The sequence below is a fragment of the Aethalodelphis obliquidens genome, unplaced genomic scaffold (assembly GCF_003676395.1).
Source record: "Aethalodelphis obliquidens isolate GAN/ISIS:26980383/991018 unplaced genomic scaffold, ASM367639v1 scaffold18, whole genome shotgun sequence".
Taxonomy (NCBI): domain Eukaryota; kingdom Metazoa; phylum Chordata; class Mammalia; order Artiodactyla; family Delphinidae; genus Aethalodelphis; species Aethalodelphis obliquidens.
Window position 1 is genome coordinate 11,217,035 of NW_020837962.1, and position 18,546 is coordinate 11,235,580.

General features: G+C 51.6%; 1 protein-coding gene across 11 annotated transcripts; it reads left to right on the plus strand.

The window, feature by feature from the left end:
• Positions 1-13: 13 nt before the first annotated feature.
• Positions 14-18,407, plus strand: SRRM2 (serine/arginine repetitive matrix 2). Of its 11 annotated transcripts, none has more exons than XM_027117713.1 (15): positions 14-233; positions 3,427-3,700; positions 4,595-4,702; positions 4,878-5,042; positions 5,219-5,296; positions 5,738-5,800; positions 5,884-5,916; positions 6,136-6,186; positions 6,350-6,442; positions 7,101-7,299; positions 8,603-15,282; positions 16,027-16,311; positions 17,384-17,497; positions 17,637-17,747; positions 17,842-18,407. In XM_027117713.1, exons 2-15 carry the CDS (start codon positions 3,459-3,461, stop codon positions 17,849-17,851), a joined length of 8,232 nt encoding a protein of 2,743 aa, XP_026973514.1. In that variant the 5' UTR covers positions 14-233; positions 3,427-3,458; the 3' UTR covers positions 17,852-18,407. The 11 variants fall into 11 exon arrangements, 10 of the variants coding, with proteins under 10 accessions (XP_026973514.1, XP_026973516.1, XP_026973517.1 ...); XM_027117715.1 differs by having other exon boundaries at positions 17,640-17,747; XM_027117716.1 differs by having other exon boundaries at positions 5,741-5,800.
• The last annotated feature ends 139 nt before the right edge of the window (positions 18,408-18,546 follow it).

Below are 18,546 nucleotides of genomic sequence, written 5' to 3' on the forward strand. Positions count from 1 at the left end.
CATAATTGGTCGTGCTGACGTGCAGCGCGGCCCAGGCGGGGTGCGAGTGGCGCAGTCGGAGTCCGCTGCGGCCCCGGAGGAAGCGAGGAGTCGGCGGTGTTGGCTGAGGCGGGCGGGCCGGCGAGGCAAGGCGGCGGCTCCAGGCCCCGAGGGACTCAGGACCTCGAGCAGCGGCAGCGGCAGCGGCAGCACCTCTCCCCCTCGGAGGCGGCGGGCGGAGGCGGCGGCGGCGGGTGAGAGAGCGCGCGAGCCGGGTGGGGGAGGGGCGGCGGCCCCGGCGCAAGGCCAAAGCGCGCGGAGAACGGCTCAGGCCGCCGCGCGCACGCGCGCTCGCCGCCCCTAGCTCGCGCGCGGACGTCCTTGCTGGTCTGCCTCCCCTCCCCCCTTCTCGCGGTTCCTGTCGCGCGCGGGCTTTTATTCTTCCCTCCCCCATGGCAACGGCGCGCGCCGCCGACTGCACTCGGGCTCGCGCGCGCTCTCGAGGGAGGAGCGCGCGACTCGGCTTCTCGCCTTCCAGACGCGTGCGGCGAGGAGGCCCTCCTGCAGCTGTCTTTGCCGACATTTTCTCGGCGAGGAGGGGGCTGCGGCGTCCGGGGCCCGCTGCCGGCTCCTTTCCCCCGCGCTTCTCCGGCGTCCGGCCTACCCGTCCCTCCCGGGGGCCTGGGGTCGGGCCCGGAGCCTCCCATACTATGGGGCGCCGCGCAGCCCCCTCCCCCATTTCTCAAGGCTGAAAATAGGCCTTGGCCGCTCAGCCAGTGCAGAGAAGGCCTTGAACTAGATGTCCGGGAGAGTTAGGCAGTTTGGATTCATTACTGTGTGTCATGAGGTATTAGGAAGAGAAGGGTTCTAAACGTTTTAAAAAAAATTTAGGTATTTGGTTTAGGTATGTAAAGGCAGATCACATACTCTTTTCTTTCTTGCACTTTTTCATCGTCTCCCCCAAAGTTGTGTTACGGCTGGGGAGGAGGCTGCCAGCCCTTCCTTGAGAAAACGCTGGACTTTTGTCACTGTTTCGCACACAACTTTTCTAGGCCTTGGTTTTCACTCGGACGCTTTTCTAAGATATCTTCTGGGTCAAAAATTGAAGAGTTGTGTTTCCTCTTGAGTGTGAGTCTAGGTCTCTTCCTGAGCTAGTATTTTAGCTTCTGGGGTTTCATAGTGTCTACTCAGCTACTACAGTGCCCCAGTGCTGAGCTTGTTGTGCTTATTACTTTTGTCCATTTTCTTGCACACTCTCCTCCCTTTTTGGTGCGTTTTTTTTTCTTGAATACCATAATACTGAATTTCAAGACCCCCTTCTGCCTGGTTAGTTGGGCATCGTGATAATTTTCCAACAGAAAAAACGCCTTTTTGTCTTTTTTTTTTTTTTTTTTTTGCAGCTTTTACTGTCAGCTTTTAGCTTGGGTGATTTTTGCATACCCACAGTCCTGGACCCCAGTTTAAGTGTCCTTATTTAGGTTTTGGTGATTTGTGTTTGTGTTGTTAATACACTTTTTGGTCCATCCATCCTTTTAGTGTTTTGAGCATTGTCTTAGATGCTGTGGTATTTCTGTTTGTTTGGGTTTTTTTTTTCTTTCTTTTTTGGCTCATTCCGTAAAAGTTCTCCAGTCTGTTGTGATTTAATATCCTTTGCTTAGCAGCTGCTGGTTATCCTTTTCCAGGGAGTGGGAGGATTATTGTGTGAGGTGGTATGGAAGTGTGGGTGAATGGTTAAGCTGAAGAATTGATTGCAGGTCAGAAGCGTTCTGCAAGGGAAGCAGAAACTGGGTAGGGTATAGAGAGCTAAAGAAGGCCTAGCTTTAGAATAGGGAGGAGAAAATTTGAGAAAATAAAAGTGAGGGTTGGAAAATCTCTTGTGCTGTAAAGAAATTTTTCATTTCTTTGCACAGTTCTACTTGCCTTTCATAGATTTAGCATCATTTGTCACTCCTTTAACCCAGTATTGTTATTTCGTTTTGTTTTGCTTTCAGATCTCTAGAGTCTGCAACTGGGATTGGGCAGGGACCCAGCCTTAGAGTTGGGGGGTAAGGGGCTCCAAACTGTTCTAGAGTTGTCCTAGCTCCCTTTCATTCAGCATCTCCCTGTATGGGGTGGGGGGGGGGCTTTAGTACATTCTTCCAGGTATTTGTATGATGTTTCTTTCAGAATTTTTAAAATGAAGCCTTTTCTTTTATCCAGTTCTATGTTTTTCCCCTTTACTTTCACTAATCTCTCCACTTTGTTCCTTGGGTTCTTTCCTGGGATCATTTTCCCTCACACATTTCCCCATGTGAAACTATCTCGGACAGGATGAGTTGGAGGAAAAAACAGAGTACATGTAGCTGGAGAAAGGAATAGAGTGTACGTAGCCAAGAAATCTAATCAGTAAAACTAGGGTTAGAGGGCTCTTCAGAGTCATGCTGGGGTTGGGACAGATTGAGAGGATAGAACCTGGTAGGAGGCACGTGATAATGAGAGGGTTAAGGACGGCCTGGAAGAGAAAAACTAGGAAATGAGATAACGGGACTGTTAGGGAAAGTTGACAGTTTGACGTTAATGAAAGTGAGGTATGAAGAGTGGGGGTTTTGTAAGTGCAGGGGAAGGAATGTAGAGAAGGTATGGGGACAGTTGGAACAGAGGAGGCTTGTTTGGTGTATTTAGAGCATTGAGTTGAAAATGTAATATTTTACAGGAGCTAGTGAGAGTTCGGTGAGCCACAAACCATGTGAGAAATCCTATTGGGAAGGAAATTGAAGGAATATGTTATTAGTCAGGATAGTTGATTGGAAATGGTCCCTTACTTAAGAGGTGAAGTATAAGAGGATTACATATCCAAAGTTCATGTGTTTCTGATGTGCATGCTGGCCTTTAGCCTGGGCCACCTTTTGGATATCTAGGGGCTGTTCAGTCAGATTGTATTCATAATTTCTGGCTATCTTCAGGGTAGCCTGAAATGCTTAGGTCAGTTCTTGAAGAGTCTAGACTTGGACTGCAGGCCTTTGGGTGCCACAGATCTTCGTTTGGTGTTTGTTGTGCCCTGTTTGGAGGCCTCAGTCAGTTGCCAGGGTTAGGAATTAGAGTAGTTGGTGAAGATACCAGTTGTGTATATTGGAGCTAAAGGAGAATAAAGAGAGTGTGTGGAGAAATTTGGGAGAAATGGGATCTTTGTTTTGGGTGGAAACAGGAAAGCTAGGTGAAAACAAGAGTGGCTCTTGCACATTGTGGGGAAAGGCTGTAAGAGCTGGGCTATGATTTGGTGGAAAGAAAGCAGTGCTGGAAGGATGAAGAACAGGTTTTTTTAGGAGACCAGGAGGATTATGCAGCTAAAGGAGGTTTAGTGTGGAGAGACATGTTGAAGTAGGGTTGAAGAAGAGCAGGGATTTGGGTGGTGGTAAGTGGCTAGTTTGGGGCCAGGGGCCTGACCCGTGTCTCCCCGCTCCCCTTCAGGAGCGGTGGTGCCCCACCCCGGGCACGGGGCCATGTACAACGGGATCGGGCTGCCGACGCCCCGGGGCAGCGGCACCAACGGCTACGTCCAGCGCAACCTGTCCCTGGTGCGGGGCCGCCGCGGTGAGCGGCCTGACTACAAGGGAGAGGAGGAACTGCGGCGCCTGGAGGCTGCCCTGGTGAAGCGGCCTAATCCTGACATCCTGGACCACGAGCGCAAGCGGCGCGTGGAGCTGCGATGCCTCGAGCTGGAGGAGATGATGGAAGAGCAGGGGTGAGGGAGGGCTGGGGGAGAGCCAAGCACTGAGTGAGTGCAGAGCTGGGGGAGTTAGGTGGGATGTAGGGAGCTTAGGGCTGGTTGAAAGAGGCCTGGAGAGGACTTGTAGGAGGGGAGGAGGTAAAGGAGCTAGCGGATTGAAAGGAGTTAAGGGACAGTTCAAAGTGAGAGATGAGGAACCTGTGTCTGGGATATAAAAGGGAGCCTTTTATGAGGTATTTAGATGGAGGCACATGGGGAAAGAGGGGGGCCATTGAGAAGCAAATATGTGCTTTAAGGGAGAGGTGGGGAAGCAGACCAGGGAAGAGACAAGAGCTAGCTAGGTAAGCTGATATGTGTTGTCATTGGTAGAGTAAAGGAAGATAAATGGATTTAAGGATTGAGGGCTTGGACAGTAGCAAAGGCAGGAAAACAGGAATTGGAATAATACCTGGATAAAAGGGATCATGGGTTGGATAGGGAATTGAGATTTTGGAAAAGGAACCTATTAAGGTAGAAAACCTTTTAGAGCAGTGGTTTTCAAACTTAAGCAGTGGCGCCCGTTTCATATAATGCATGTTCCTTTGGAATCCCAGGAAATGAAAGACTTGTTCTTGTTGATTGGATTTGGGGAGGAACACCTGGAACTCTGCCTGCTTAACTTTCCTCTCTTGGCCCCTGGAGTGTAGCATGTTTAAAATCCACTGTTCTAGAGGGTGTAGTCAGTGGAGGGAAGAAAGATGACAGGAAAAGAGCAGGATTTAATAGAAGGGCCCTTTGGGTGACAGTGAGTGAAAAATTGTATGTGTGCATGGAAAGGGAAGGGATCCTGCTGGGAACGAGGGAACTGTAAACCTGGGACTGGGGAGAGTGTCTAGTCAACCTCTAACCCTGAAGGCTTTTGTTCTCCAGGTACGAGGAACAGCAAATTCAGGAAAAAGTGGCGACCTTTCGACTCATGTTGCTGGAGAAGGATGTGAACCCTGGGGGCAAGGAGGAGACCCCAGGGCAGAGGCCAGCGTGAGTGTTTCCCTCTCTCGATTTTCTCTGGACTTTATTCTGCTTTTGTTGTTCTCTCTGTTTAGTTTGGACTTTCTCCCTGCTCTTGTCTTCATTTTCTCATGGCTGTTTGTGTGAATATGACTCTGCATTTTGTTCTCTATCTCCTTTAGACCTTTGACCTTTTCTCCTCTAGGGTAACTGAGACTCACCAGTTGGCAGAATTGAATGAGAAGAAGAACGAGAGACTCCGAGCTGCCTTTGGCATCAGTGATTCCTATGTGGATGGCAGCTCTTTTGATCCTCAGCGTCGTGCTCGGGAAGCTAAACAACCAGTTCCTGAGCCACCCAAACCTTACAGGTACACAAGACCAAGAAGCCAGTGTCAGTTTCTCTTCCTAATTCTAAGCACTCTGCTCCATTTTTTGTGTGTGGACTGTGTCTTTTCAAATTCTTGAGATTTTGTTTTTCTGAAGTTGAAATGTCTAAGAAAGTTTGTCTTAGCACCCATCTCTGCCGTTTTTCATCTTTCCTCAGCCTTGTCCGGGAGTCTAGCAGTTCTCGCTCACCAACCCCAAAGCAAAAGAAGAAGAAAAAGAAGAAAGATAGAGGACGGTAAGTTAGTTGGAAAGCTATTCTAGTAGCCAGAGGACCAAACCTGTCATGTTTTTTCTCTCTCTCTGGAAATAGAGTATTCTTATTTCTAGGAAGTAGGAGAGAGTTGTCAGAAAAGTCAGGGAAGAGGGAGTTACCATTCAGGTCTCACCTGGTAGAAGAAATAATGTGTGCTGCTTCAGTGGGGAAGGGTTGATTCTGTACGTCTGCAAAACTGATCAGCAGCATTTTGGAGTTATGTTGTTTTTTCCATTTTGGGGTTTGTTGCTATATAATAGGTACCTACGCCTCTTGGAGAGTAAATAAGTTCTGGGCTTAGATCGGCACATTGGTGCTATTGGAGTTGTTCTGTGCTTTAGAAGCTTTTTTGGGGATGGATTATAAGTGGGTGGGCCAGAGAAGGAGGCAGGCTGAATGACCTGTTTCTGAACCCACATTTAGCAGGTCAGAGAGCAGCTCTCCTCGACGAGAGAGGAAGAAGAGCTCTAAGAAGAAGAAGCACAGGTATGAGCTGGGAACAATTGGAGAGGTTTGGTGAGTCCAGGCCTAGGTAAAAAATAATAATTTTACTTACTTTTTACCAACAGGTCAGAATCTGAATCCAAGAAAAGGAAGCATAGGTAAGAGCTCTTTGTGGCATTGGGAACATAGTGGCACATGGAGCAGTGAGCCATTGCTTGATGGCCTTGCTGGCTCTTTAGGGTTTTTTTTTTCTTGGGGTAAAGCTCAGTTCCTTGATCTCCTACTGTCAGTAACTCAGTTCTTTCCATTTTACTTTTCATTTTATTTCTTTTTTTAAAAACGATTTTTATTTTAAATAATTTTGCCTTATTTCTCAGGTCTCCTACTCCAAAGAGCAAACGTAAATCTAAGGACAAGAAGAGGAAGCGGTGAGTGAATTAGAGGGGAATTTGCTTAGTGAGTAGATGAGTGCCACCTGGGGATAGGGCAGAATCAGTCACGTCCCTGACTGGTAAAAGGTTGAAGGGTGGATAAGGGGAACCCAGTGCAGGTGTGACAGCACCCTGAGCTGTGGTGGTGGTCTTCCTTCAGGTCTCGAAGTACAACACCAGCCCCCAAGAGCCGACGGGTGCACCGTTCAACTTCTGCAGACTCTGCTTCCTCTTCAGATACTTCCCGCAGTCGGTAAGGGGTGGTCCAGGAGGAAGGGAGGGAGAGGGACTTGTGGGTTAATCAATTTAATATTTATTGAGCGCCCACGGTGTGCTAGGCGCTGCACAGACCATTCGGAAGACACGGTCCCTGCCCTCTAGGAGCTGACAGGCTAAAGCAACAGGATGGACAGACATATACATTTCCCCTTCTCTTTTTTTTTTGTTTTTTGTTTTTTGTTTTCTTTTGTTTGTGATTTTGTTTTGTTCTGATATATATGGACTGCCAGAATAGGGAGGGTGGTGGTTTGTTCGTGGTGTCTGGGGGAGGAAGGAATCCTTACCCTGGCTTCCTTAATCGGGGAAGGCTTCCTGAAGGAGGTGGGCTCAGAGGTGAGTTGTGAATGAAGCGGGTAGGGAATGGACTGGGTGGAGGGTTTTGGGAGGTTTGGGGGAGGTAAATATAAAGGGGTAGAGGGAGAACATTTTTGGGGACTGATGTTGAGAAAAGAAGGAGCAAAGTGAACTGGACTTGAATTTCAATATGAGTTACTTGAATCCTGTGAGTAAGAGAAGGTTCTTTGGAAGAGGGTTATATTGAAGAAAGGTGGATGGGAGCTGGGGAGGGGGTTTTCTGTTCTCCCCTGAACTGATTTTCTTCCTCTTTTCCCATCCTCAATTACCTCCCTCAGGTCTCGAAGTGCTGCAGCTAAAACCCATACAACTACCTTGACTGGGCGAAGTCCTTCCCCTGCTTCGGGGCGTCGAGGGGAGGGAGATGTACCATCCAGGGAACCAGGTATCACCAACATAGGGCAGCCTAGTAGCCCGGAGCCTTCTACAAAGCAGCCTAGCAGCCCTTATGAAAACAAAGATAAAGACAAGAAGGAGGTATGTTCCTGAGTTAATGGATATTCTTTGGTTTGCAGGGCTGTGGATTCAGGATAGGTGTGTGAAGTTAAGGGAGAAGTAAGGTCCGGTTTTGTTTTTTGCATTCCTCTCAGTTATTCATAAAGTTCTCTTTTTCATTTGCAAATCCTTTAGAATTGTGGCTTTCAAACTTTACTGGGTGTTAGTTTTACATCACTGTCTTCTTTGTACTTACAAGTTGATAGAACTGGAACAAAAAAAATTTTTTGAACTACACCTAACTTTACTACTTATAGTGTCTCTAGTATCAGTTTCATTAAATGCTGGTTGTGGCTCATTAAAACTTTGCAACACACTGGGTTGCTGCTTGCAGTCTGAAAACACAACTTTGGAAAGATCTATTCAGTACCTGTTGTTTTATACTTGCTATTAAAATTCAAGCTCTAGGGCTTCCCTGGTGGCGCAGTAGTTGAGAGTCCGCCTGCCGATGCAAGGGACGTGGGTTCGCGCCCCGGTCCGGGAAGATCCCACATGCTGCGGAGCGGCTAGGCTCGTGAGCCATGGCCACTGAGCCTGTGCGTCCGGAGCCTGTGCTCCGCAACAGGAGAGACCACAACAGTGAGAGGCCTGTGTACCGCAAAGGAAAAAAAAAAATTCAAGTTCTAATCATGTTTTCTTACTTCAACAGTCACAGTATAATTTAAATTGCTTTTTGCTAAATTTGTAGCTCTCCTGTCTGTTTTCCATGTTACCCAGAGTTGGTTTTCCAAACTGCAAGTTGGATCATCTCAGAAATTTAATTTACTTCCTATTGCTCTTGACTTTAATATTTAAAGCTTTTATAACTTGGTCTCTTTCTGTATTTCCCTGTACTTCATTCTGGTCTTTCTTACTCACATAAGTCACGTACTCAAATCTTTGTTTTTTTTCCTTTTATTTTAATATAGATATTTTTTAAGAGTGAAGTCAGTCATTTTGGGAAACTGCTTTATCTTTCCATTTAAAAATACCTTCTTTTTTGCACTCAGCATTTTGTAATGGTTGTCTGTTGTGAAATATAGTACATTAGTTTGCATTATGTTTTTTCTCTGGATAGAAGACTCAAGATTGTAGATTCTGTTTTCGTACGTTTCTCACTGTGTTTTATATTATGTGATCTCTTGTTATTGAATGAATGTGACTGCCTGTGGTGAGGAAAAGGACCAGTTGGTATAATGGGGTGCATAGAGGAAAAGTTTCATAGGAAAGGGTGTTGGGATCTTACAGGTGATAGGAAGTTTTGGTGCTTACATACCCGTATCCTTACTCTTTTTTCCACTCTTAGAAATCTGCAGTTCAACCTAGCCCCTCTCCGGAAAGGAGCAGCACAGGGCCAGAACTACCTGCTCCCACTCTGCTCCTTGCTGAGCAATATGGCGGCTCCCCACAACCCCTTGCAACAACCCCCTTAAGTCAGGAGCCAGTGAATCCCCCTTCTGAGGCTTCTCCAGCCCAGGGCCATTCACCACCTAAGTCTCCTGAGAAACCTCCCCAATCTTCTTCAGAGAGCTGCCCGCCCTCTCCTCAACCTACCAAAGTTTCTCGGCATGCCAGCTCTTCCCCTGAAAGTCCTAAACCTACACCAGCTCCTGGGTCCCGCCGAGATATTTCTTCTTCTCCTGCATCCAAGAGTCGCTCACATGGCCGAACAAAACGGGATAAGTCACATTCTCATACTCCTTCTCATAGAGTGGGGAGGTCCCGTAGTCCTACCACTAAGAGGGGGCGGTCTCGGTCTCGAACCCCTACCAAGAGAGGTCATTCTCGGTCCCGGTCACCTCAGTGGCGTAGGTCCCGGTCTGCACAGAGGTGGGGACGATCTAGGAGCCCCCAGCGCCGTGGCCGCTCTAGGTCTCCTCAGCGACCAGGCTGGTCCAGGAGCAGAAATACACAGAGAAGAGGCAGGTCTAGGTCAGCAAGACGAGGCAGGTCACACTCTAGATCCCCTGCAACTAGGGGCAGATCTCGTTCTAGAACACCCACCCGGAGGGGCAGATCTCGGTCTAGGACACCTGCCAGGCGGAGGTCACGATCTAGAACACCCACTAGGCGCAGGTCTCGGTCTAGAACACCAGCCCGGAGGGGCAGGTCTCGGTCTAGAACACCTGCTAGGCGCAGATCTAGGACCCGATCACCAGTACGACGGAGGTCTCGTAGTAGATCGGTAGCCAGGAGAAGTGGCAGGTCACGCTCTAGGACCCCAGCCAGGCGTGGGCGGTCACGCTCCAGAACCCCAGCCAGGCGTGGGCGGTCGCGCTCCAGAACCCCAGCTAGACGAAGTGGCCGGTCACGCTCTAGAACACCAACCAGGAGAGGGAGATCTCAGTCTAGGACACCAGCAAGACGAGGAAGATCCCGTAGTAGAAGTCTAGTTAGACGGGGAAGATCTCACTCTAGAACACCACAAAGAAGGGGCAGGTCTGGCTCCTCATCAGAGCGGAAGAACAAATCCAGAGCATCACAGAGAAGGAGCAGGTCCAACTCAAGCCCAGAAATGAAGAAATCTCGAGTTTCTTCGAGGCGGAGCAGGTCTCTCTCTTCACCAAGGTCCAAAGTAAAATCCCGCCTGTCTTTGAGGCGAAGCCTTTCAGGGTCCTCTCCACGCCCTAAACAAAAGTCTCAGACACCACCAAGGCGCAGTCGCTCCGGATCATCCCAACCTAAAGCTAAATCTAGAACACCACTACGGCGAAGTCGCTCTGGTTCTTCTCCGCCTCCTAATCAGAAATCTAAAACGCCATCAAGACAAAGTCATTCCAGTTCATCTCCTCAACCTAACGTGAAATCTGGAACGCCAAGGCAAGAGTCTGTAACAAGTCCCCAGGTAAATGAACAATCTGCAACACCACAAAGACAGAGCCGTTCTGAATCATCACCTGACCCTGAGGTGAAGTCTAGGACCCCTTCGAGACATAGCTGCTCTGGGTCTTCTCCTTCTAGAGTGAAATCTAGCACACCTCCAAGACGGAGCCGATCTGGGTCATCATCTCCACAACCCAAAATGAAAGCAGTAACGTCACCAATCCAAAGCCATTCTGGCTTCTCTTCTCCGAGTCCTAGTAGAGTGACATCTAAAACACCTTCAAGGCAAAGCAGATCAGAGTCTCCATGCTCCAAGACAGAATCTAGATCGTTGCAAAGACACAGCCATTCTAGATCCTCCTCTCCAGATACCAAAGTGAAACCTGGAACACCACCAAGACAGAGTCACTCAGGGTCTACTTCGCCATGCCCCAAAGCAAAGCCCCAAACTCCACCAGGGCATAATCTTCCTGGATCAGTGTCGCCATGTTCCCAAGAGAAGTCTAAAGATACATCAGCACAGAGTTGCTCTGGATCTTTCTCTCTGTGTCCAGGAGTAAAGTCCTGCACACCACCCTCAGCTCTGCAACAGAAAGGACAATCTCCAACTTCACCAGACTCCACATCTGGTACTTCAAGTCCAGAAATGCGACAGAGTCATTCTGAATCTCCATATCTGCAGACCAAATCTCAGACACCTCCTAAGGGTGGCCAGTCCAGGTCCTCATCTCCAATCACTGAGCTGGCACCCAGATCTCCAACAAGACAAGATAGAAGTGAATTGTCAGAAGGTCCTAGGCTGAAATCTGGAATGTCTCCTGAGCAGAGCGGGTCCCAGTCTGACTCTTCCCTATATCCTGCAGTGGACTCTAAATCTCTTCTGGGGCAGAGTAGATTGGAGCCTTCTGAATCAAAAGAAAAAACGAGCTTACTCCTTCAGGAGGATGTTACTGCATCATCTCCAAGACCAAGAGACAAATTGAGTCCTCCTTCTGTGCAGGATAGGCCTGAGTCTTCACCAGTACTCAGAGACACCCCTAGAACTCCATCAAGGGAAAGAGGTGGTGTTGAGTCATCTCCAGATACAAAAGACCGAAGTAGTGCATTAACTAAGCCAAGCCAAGATGAGGAATTAATGGAGGTGGTAGAGAAATCTGAAGAATCCTTAAACCAGGTCCTGCCCCATTTGTCTCCAGAACTTAAAGAAATGGCTGGAAGTAACTTTGAATCATCTCCTGAAATAGAAGAAAGATCTGCCATGTCTTTGACTCTTGACCAAAGCCAGTCACAGGCTTCTTTGGAAGAAGTCCCTGCAGTGGCCTCAGCTTGGAGCGGGCCACACTTTTCTCCAGAACGTAAAGAACTGTCTGACTCTCCTCCCAGAGAGAATAGCTTTGGATCACCTTTAGAATTTAGAAACTCTGGCTCTCTTGCAGAAATGAATACTGGATTTTCTCCTGAGGTTAAAGATTTGAATGGACCTTTTCCTAATCAGCTGGAGACAGATCCATCTCTAGATGTGAAAGAACAATCAACAAGGTCCTCCAGACACAGCAGTTCTGAGTTATCCCCAGATGCGGTGGAAAAAGCAGGAATGTCTTCAAATCAGAGTGTCTCTTCGCCAGTACTTGATGCTATACCTAGAACACCCTCAAGGGAAAGAAGTAGTTCTGCATCTTCTGAAATGAAGGATGGTTTACCCAGAACCCCCTCAAGGAGAAGCAGGTCTGGGTCTTCCCCAGGACTTAGAGATGGGTCTGGGACTCCCTCAAGGCACAGCCTATCTGGGTCGTCTCCTGGAATGAAAGATATACCTAGAACACCATCCAGGGGAAGGAGTGAATGTGATTCCTCTCCAGAAGCAAAAGCTTTGCCTCAGACTCCTAGGCCAAGGAGTCATTCTCCATCATCCCCGGAGCTCAACAATAAGTGTCTTACCCCCCAGAGAGAAAGAAGTGGGTCAGAGTCATCAGTTGAACAGAAGACTGTGACTAGTACTCCTCTCGGGCAGAGACGTCGGTCTGGATCTTCTCAAGAACTTGATGGGAAACCCAGTTCATCGCCTCAGGAGAGAAGTGAGTCAGACTCTTCTCCAGATTCTAAAGCTAAGACACGAATGCCACTTAGACAAAGGAGTCACTCTGGATCATCTCCAGAGGTCGACAGCAAATCCCGGCCTTCTCCTCGGCGTAGTAGGTCTGGCTCATCCCCTGAAGTTAAAGATAAGCCAAGAGCAGTACCCAGGGCACAGAGTGGTTCTGATTCCTCTCCTGAACCCAAGGCTCCTGTCCCTCGGGTCCTTCCAAGACGAAGCAGATCAGGTTCATCAAGCAAAGGCAGAGGCCCTTCGCCTGAAGGAAGCAGCAGTTCTGAGTCCTCTCCAGAACACCCACCCAAATCCAGAACTACTAGAAGAAGTTCTAGGTCATCACCAGAGCCCAAGACCAAGTCTCGTACTCCCCCTCGCCGTCGCAGCTCTCGATCATCTCCTGAGCTGACTAGGAAGGCCAGGCTCTCCCGTAGAAGCCGTTCTGCATCATCCTCACCAGAGACCCGCTCTAGAACTCCCCCAAGACGCAGAAGAAGTCCCTCAGTGTCTTCCCCAGAGCCAGCCGAAAAGTCAAGATCCTCACGCCGGCGGCGTTCAGCTTCATCTCCACGCACTAAGACAACTTCAAGGAGAGGCCGTTCTCCTTCACCAAAGCCTCGTGGGCTGCAGAGGTCCCGTTCCCGCTCGAGGAGGGAGAAAACCAGAACAACCCGTCGTCGAGATAGGTCTGGATCTTCTCAGTCAACCTCTCGGAGAAGACAGCGGAGCCGGTCAAGGTCTCGGGTTACTCGGCGTCGCAGGGGAGGCTCCGGTTACCATTCAAGGTCTCCTGCCCGGCAGGAGAGTTCCAGAACCTCCTCTAGACGCCGAAGAGGCCGCTCTCGGACACCCCCAACCAGTCGGAAGCGTTCCCGCTCACGCACATCACCAGCCCCATGGAAACGCTCCAGGTCTCGGGCCTCTCCAGCCACTCACCGGCGATCCAGGTCCAGAACACCCCTGGTTAGCCGACGGAGGTCCAGGTCTCGAACTTCACCAGTCAGCCGGAGGCGATCAAGGTCCAGGACATCGGTGACTAGACGAAGATCTCGATCAAGAGCTTCCCCAGTGAGTCGAAGGCGATCTAGGTCCAGAACACCACCAGTAACCCGCCGTCGTTCAAGGTCCAGAACACCGACTCGCCGACGCTCCCGTTCTAGGACTCCACCAGTGACTCGGAGAAGGTCCAGATCTAGGACCCCACCAGTAACCAGAAGGCGATCTCGAAGCAGAACCTCCCCTATCACTCGCAGAAGATCAAGATCCAGAACATCCCCGGTCACCCGAAGGAGGTCAAGATCTCGCACATCTCCGGTAACTCGAAGGAGGTCTCGCTCTCGAACCTCTCCAGTGACACGCCGCCGATCTAGGTCCCGAACTCCTCTAGCTCTTCGGCGCCGCTCTAGGTCTCGAACCCCATTGTTAGCACGTAAGCGTTCTCGAAGCCGCTCACCACTTGCTATTCGCCGCCGTTCTAGGTCCCGTACTCCACGAACAACTCGGGGCAAACGGTCCTTAACAAGATCTCCTCCAGCTATTCGCAGGCGTTCTGCGTCCGGAAGCAGTTCTGATCGTTCACGTTCTGCTACTCCTCCAGCAACAAGAAATCATTCTGGTTCTCGGACACCTCCAGTAGCGCTCAATAGCTCCAGAATGAGCTGCTTCAGTCGTCCTAGCATGTCACCAACTCCTCTTGACCGCTGTAGATCACCTGGAATGCTTGAGCCCCTTGGCAGCTCTAGAACACCCATGTCTGTCCTGCAGCAAGCTGGTGGTTCCATGATGGATGGTCCAGGTCCCCGAATTCCTGATCACCCGAGAACGTCTGTGCCAGAAAACCATGCTCAGTCTAGAATTGCACTTGCCCTGACGGCTATCAGTCTTGGCACCGCTCGGCCTCCTCCATCCATGTCTGCAGCTGGCCTTGCTGCAAGAATGTCCCAGGTTCCAGCTCCAGTGCCTCTCATGAGTCTCAGAACAGCCCCAGCTGCCAGCCTTGCCAGCAGGATTCCTGCAGCCTCTGCAGCAGCCATGAACCTGGCCAGCGCCAGGGCACCTGCCATCCCAACAGCAGTAAACCTGGCTGACTCAAGAACGCCAGCTGCAGCAGCAGCCATGAACTTGGCCAGCCCCAGAACAGCAGTGGCACCTTCGGCCGTGAACCTTGCTGACCCTCGTACACCCACAGCACCAGCTGTGAACCTGGCAGGAGCCAGAACCCCAGCTGCTTTGGCAGCTTTGAGTCTCACGGGTTCTGGCACAGCCCCAACTGCTGCAAACTATCCGTCCAGCTCCAGAACACCGCAGGCTCCAGCCCCTGCAAACCTGGTGGGTCCTAGATCTACACATGCCACAGCTCCTGTGAATATTGCCAGCTCAAGAACCCCTCCAGCCTTGGCCCCTGCAAATCTCACTAGTGCTAGAATGGCTCCAGCCTTGTCTGGTGCAAACCTCACCAGCCCTAGGGTTCCCCTCTCTGCCTATGAGCGCGTTAGTGGCAGAACCTCACCACCACTCCTTGACCGAGCCAGGTCCAGAACCCCACCAGGAGGCCCAGGCTCCAGAACCCCACCATCTGCCCCAAGCCAGTCTAGAATGACATCTGAGCGGGCTCCCTCTCCTGCCTCTAGAATGGTACAGGCTTCCTCACAGTCAGTTCTTCCTCCAGCTCAGGATCGGCCTAGGTCCCCTGTGCCATCTGCTTTTTCTGACCAGTCCCGATCTTTGCTTGCCCAGACCACCCCTGTAGCAGGGTCTCAGTCCCTTTCCTCTGGAACGGTGGCAAAGACCACATCCTCTGCTGGTGACCACGATGGCATGCTCTCTGGCCCCGTCCCTGGGGTGTTCCACCCAGAGGGTGGGGAACCAACTGCCTCTATGGAGGCCCAGCAGCCTTCTGCTTTGGCTGCCCTGCAGCCAGCAAAGGAGCGGCGGAGTTCGTCCTCCTCGTCCTCCTCTAGCTCCTCCTCTTCATCATCATCGTCATCGTCGTCGTCCTCCTCCTCCTCTGGCTCCAGTTCTAGCGACTCGGAGGGCTCTAGCCTTCCCACTCAACCTGAGGTAGTACTGAAGAGGTGAGAGGACTTTTAGAACTCTTCTACGGGGAAGGTTTTGGGGATGGTTGGTGGGGGTGGGGAGGGAGAAGCCCTATCCAGAGGTTCTTGGCTCTCTGAGGAGGTATGGGGACCATGATCCTTAAGCTGGGGGTAGAAGAGAATGCCGGGGTGGGGGTTAACGGGGGGAGGAATGGGACAGGTAAAAGTCTCCGAAGGTTAATTCTCTAGAGGATAATGATAAGTTTTCCGTCTCTACAGAGGACAGAACTAGAGGAAATGGACTTAATTTTACAGCAGGAGGGATGGCAGTTAGACCTCAAGAGGAACTCCCTGGGCTGGAAGGATCTTCAGAGGTCATCCTATCCCTCTCCCTGCCTCCAGGCAGGACGGCCCCTCCCCCAGCCAACCCACACACACAGAGGCTTCCCCATGCTGTGGCTCTCCTCTCTGAGGACGGAGAGGACGGAGACCACCCAGCCTGGCTTCCACACCTGAGCCCAGGGACCTTATTCCTCCATCAGGGACATTCTTGAGGTTTAACCTTGATCCCTTTTGCTGCGGGCCCCAGCCTGTTGCTTGTGTTAGCAGAGGTTGGGTCAGTTGGGGCCACTGCTCTCCAGAGAATGCACTCACTGGCTCTCGGTTTGGAGAGCTCCGGGCCTTTCTCAGGCACCCCTCCCCCACTGCCATTCCTCCAGGCCAAGGAAGGTAGGGTTGGGGCTGGGGCAGCTTGTCTCCTTGTGACGCCCTCTTCTCCCACAGGGTCCCCAGCCCCGCCCCAGCCCCAAAGGAGGCTGTTCGAGAGGGCCGTCCTCAGGAACCGACCCCAGCCAAGCGGAAGAGGCGTTCTAGCAGCTCCAGTTCCAGCAGCAGCTCCTCCTCTTCATCGTCCTCTTCTTCCTCCTCTTCCTCCTCCTCCTCCTCCTCCTCCTCCTCTTCATCTTCCTCTTCTTCCTCTACTTCTTCCTCCCCCTCCCCTGCTAAGCCTGGCCCTCAGGCCTTGCCCAAACCTGCAAGCCCCAAGAAGCCACCCCCTGGCGAGCGGAGGTGAGTGCTGCCTTGCTTGAGAAGGAAGGGGTGGGGTGTGACCCTGGGTTGTGAGATCCCTGCTGGACTGTGGTGTCTGCTTGTACAGTAGGAGTGGGGCTCTCCTCTCCCTGCTTACTCTGTTGTGCCCTGTTCTGGCAGAGGGCTGTCATCCAAGTGGGTGCTCAAGCCAGAATTGGGGAGTCCTAGGTTCCTTCCTCTCCCTGCCCCTGACATGCAGCCTGGTCCCAGGTTCCAGGGATTCTAGCTTTTAAGTCTCCCCTTTGCTACTGCCAGGGTCTGGCCACCGTCATCTTCTCCCGACTCTATCCACAGCCTCTTCCCTGTCTCCCTGCCTCCACGCCATTCTCTTCCACACGTAGCCAGAGGGATCTTTCTAAAACGCACATCTGGTTACTCCCTTCACAAATCCTTCCGGGACGCCCTGTGGCCTGCAGGATAAAGCCCCACCTCTGCGGGAATGGCGTGTGAGGCTCTCCACCAACTGGCCTTGCCTGCCCTGTGTTCTCCTCTCCTGCCCGCCCCCACACATGCCCTGTGCTCCAGCCACACTCAGCAGCGCCTTGCAGTCTAAGGAGAACCCCATGCCTTTGGACATGCTGTTTCTCCTGCCTGGAATTCCCTTGTCCGCCTGGTGAACTCCTCGTTCTGCAAGACTCCGCTCAAACAGCACCTTCAAGAAGACTACCCTGCCCCTTCCCTGCCCTGCCCCATGTCTCCCTCCCCTGGGTCCCCAGACCCCATGTACATCGGTCCTGCGGGGCTGCTTCCCACACGTGGGGCCAAGCGAGCCTCCCTTGGCCTTCCTTCACCATCAGACTGAGCCCCTCCAAGGGCAGGGACTGTCTTTATCTTTGCCTCCCCCGCTGCACCCCGTGCCCCGCCTGTTGGGGTACTCGGTGGATGGTGTGCGGGCGGATGGGTGAGTGAGCGGATGAAGGTGGGTCTGAGGTTGGCCCTGCGTGGTATGAGGTTTGGTGGTCAGGACCTGGGGTGGGGTGGGGGTGGTCCTGAGTGCTGGCTTGTGGGTTTGAAAGAGTGTGGCACTATGGGGACCTACTCTGATCCCCAGGTCCCGCAGCCCCCGGAAGCCAATAGACTCCCTCCGGGACTCCCGGTCCCTCAGCTACTCGCCTGCGGAGCGCCGCCGCCCCTCACCCCAGCCCTCACCGCGGGACCAGCAGAGGTAGGGTTGCCAGTGTGTGCTGTCCTGCCAGCAGCCCAGTCTGGCTGCCACTGATTTCTGCAAAATAAGTTCTAAGGCTCCAAGGTACCAAGGGTTGGTGGTGTCCTGTGTGTGGTCTCATGTCTGTCCTTCATTGTAGCAGCAGTGAACGGGGTTCCCGGAGAAGCCAGCGTGGGGACAGCCACTCCCCGGGCCACAAGCGCAGGAGGGAAACGCCCAGCCCTCGCTCCTTGCGGCACCGTTCCTCCAGGTATGTGTCTTTGTCACACTCTAGGGCTGGGCTCACTTCTGAGAGCTCCAGGGCTGGCTGGGGCCTCTGCATTGATTATTCTCTTCCATTTCAGGTCTCCGTGAATCTTTTTTGGGGAATTCCACCATACCCCAAGTTCTGGAGCCACAGGACGTGCCCCCTTTCTCCCCAACAGAGCCGTGGGAGGAGGTCTTTGTCTGCCCTCCCCACCAACCCTGGCAGCATCCTGGGGGAGGGCTCCCTTCTTTCCCTCCCTCTTTTTTTTTTTTCTTTGTTCTGTGAAATGTTAATCTCTGTGAGTTTTTCCTGGTTCACATGTTTTGGGGGGTTTGGGGTGGGTGGGAATGAGAATGGGAGTTGCGGGAGGGGAGGATACAGTTTGGGACTCCCAGGTCTTGACTCAGAAAGGATCTGGGAGGCACTGTCCCCCTTTTAGCCCCGAGTTCTTGGGGGGGATGATGGTTTGGTACTTGCAGACCTGTGTGAGGTATACCTGGAAAAAAGGGGCAGTTGATTAGTTGGCTCCTCTTGGCCTCCCAGTGAGGTTGTGGCCCCCTCCCCCCCAACTTTTCTTCACGTTTCTTAAAGGCATTTTGGTTTTTTAAAATCTGTACAGCAAGAGCAACTTTTTCTGTCAAATAAAAACGAGAAATGCAGGAATTGGGTCTATAGATTGTTTATTATGGGTGGGGAGAGTTAGTTAGGAGAGGAGCTGCCCTTATTCTGTGGCTGCATCCCTCTTGCAAGGGGCATACCTTGGAGGAGCCTTATGGGGTGGCTCTAGGCTGTGGATCCCCCA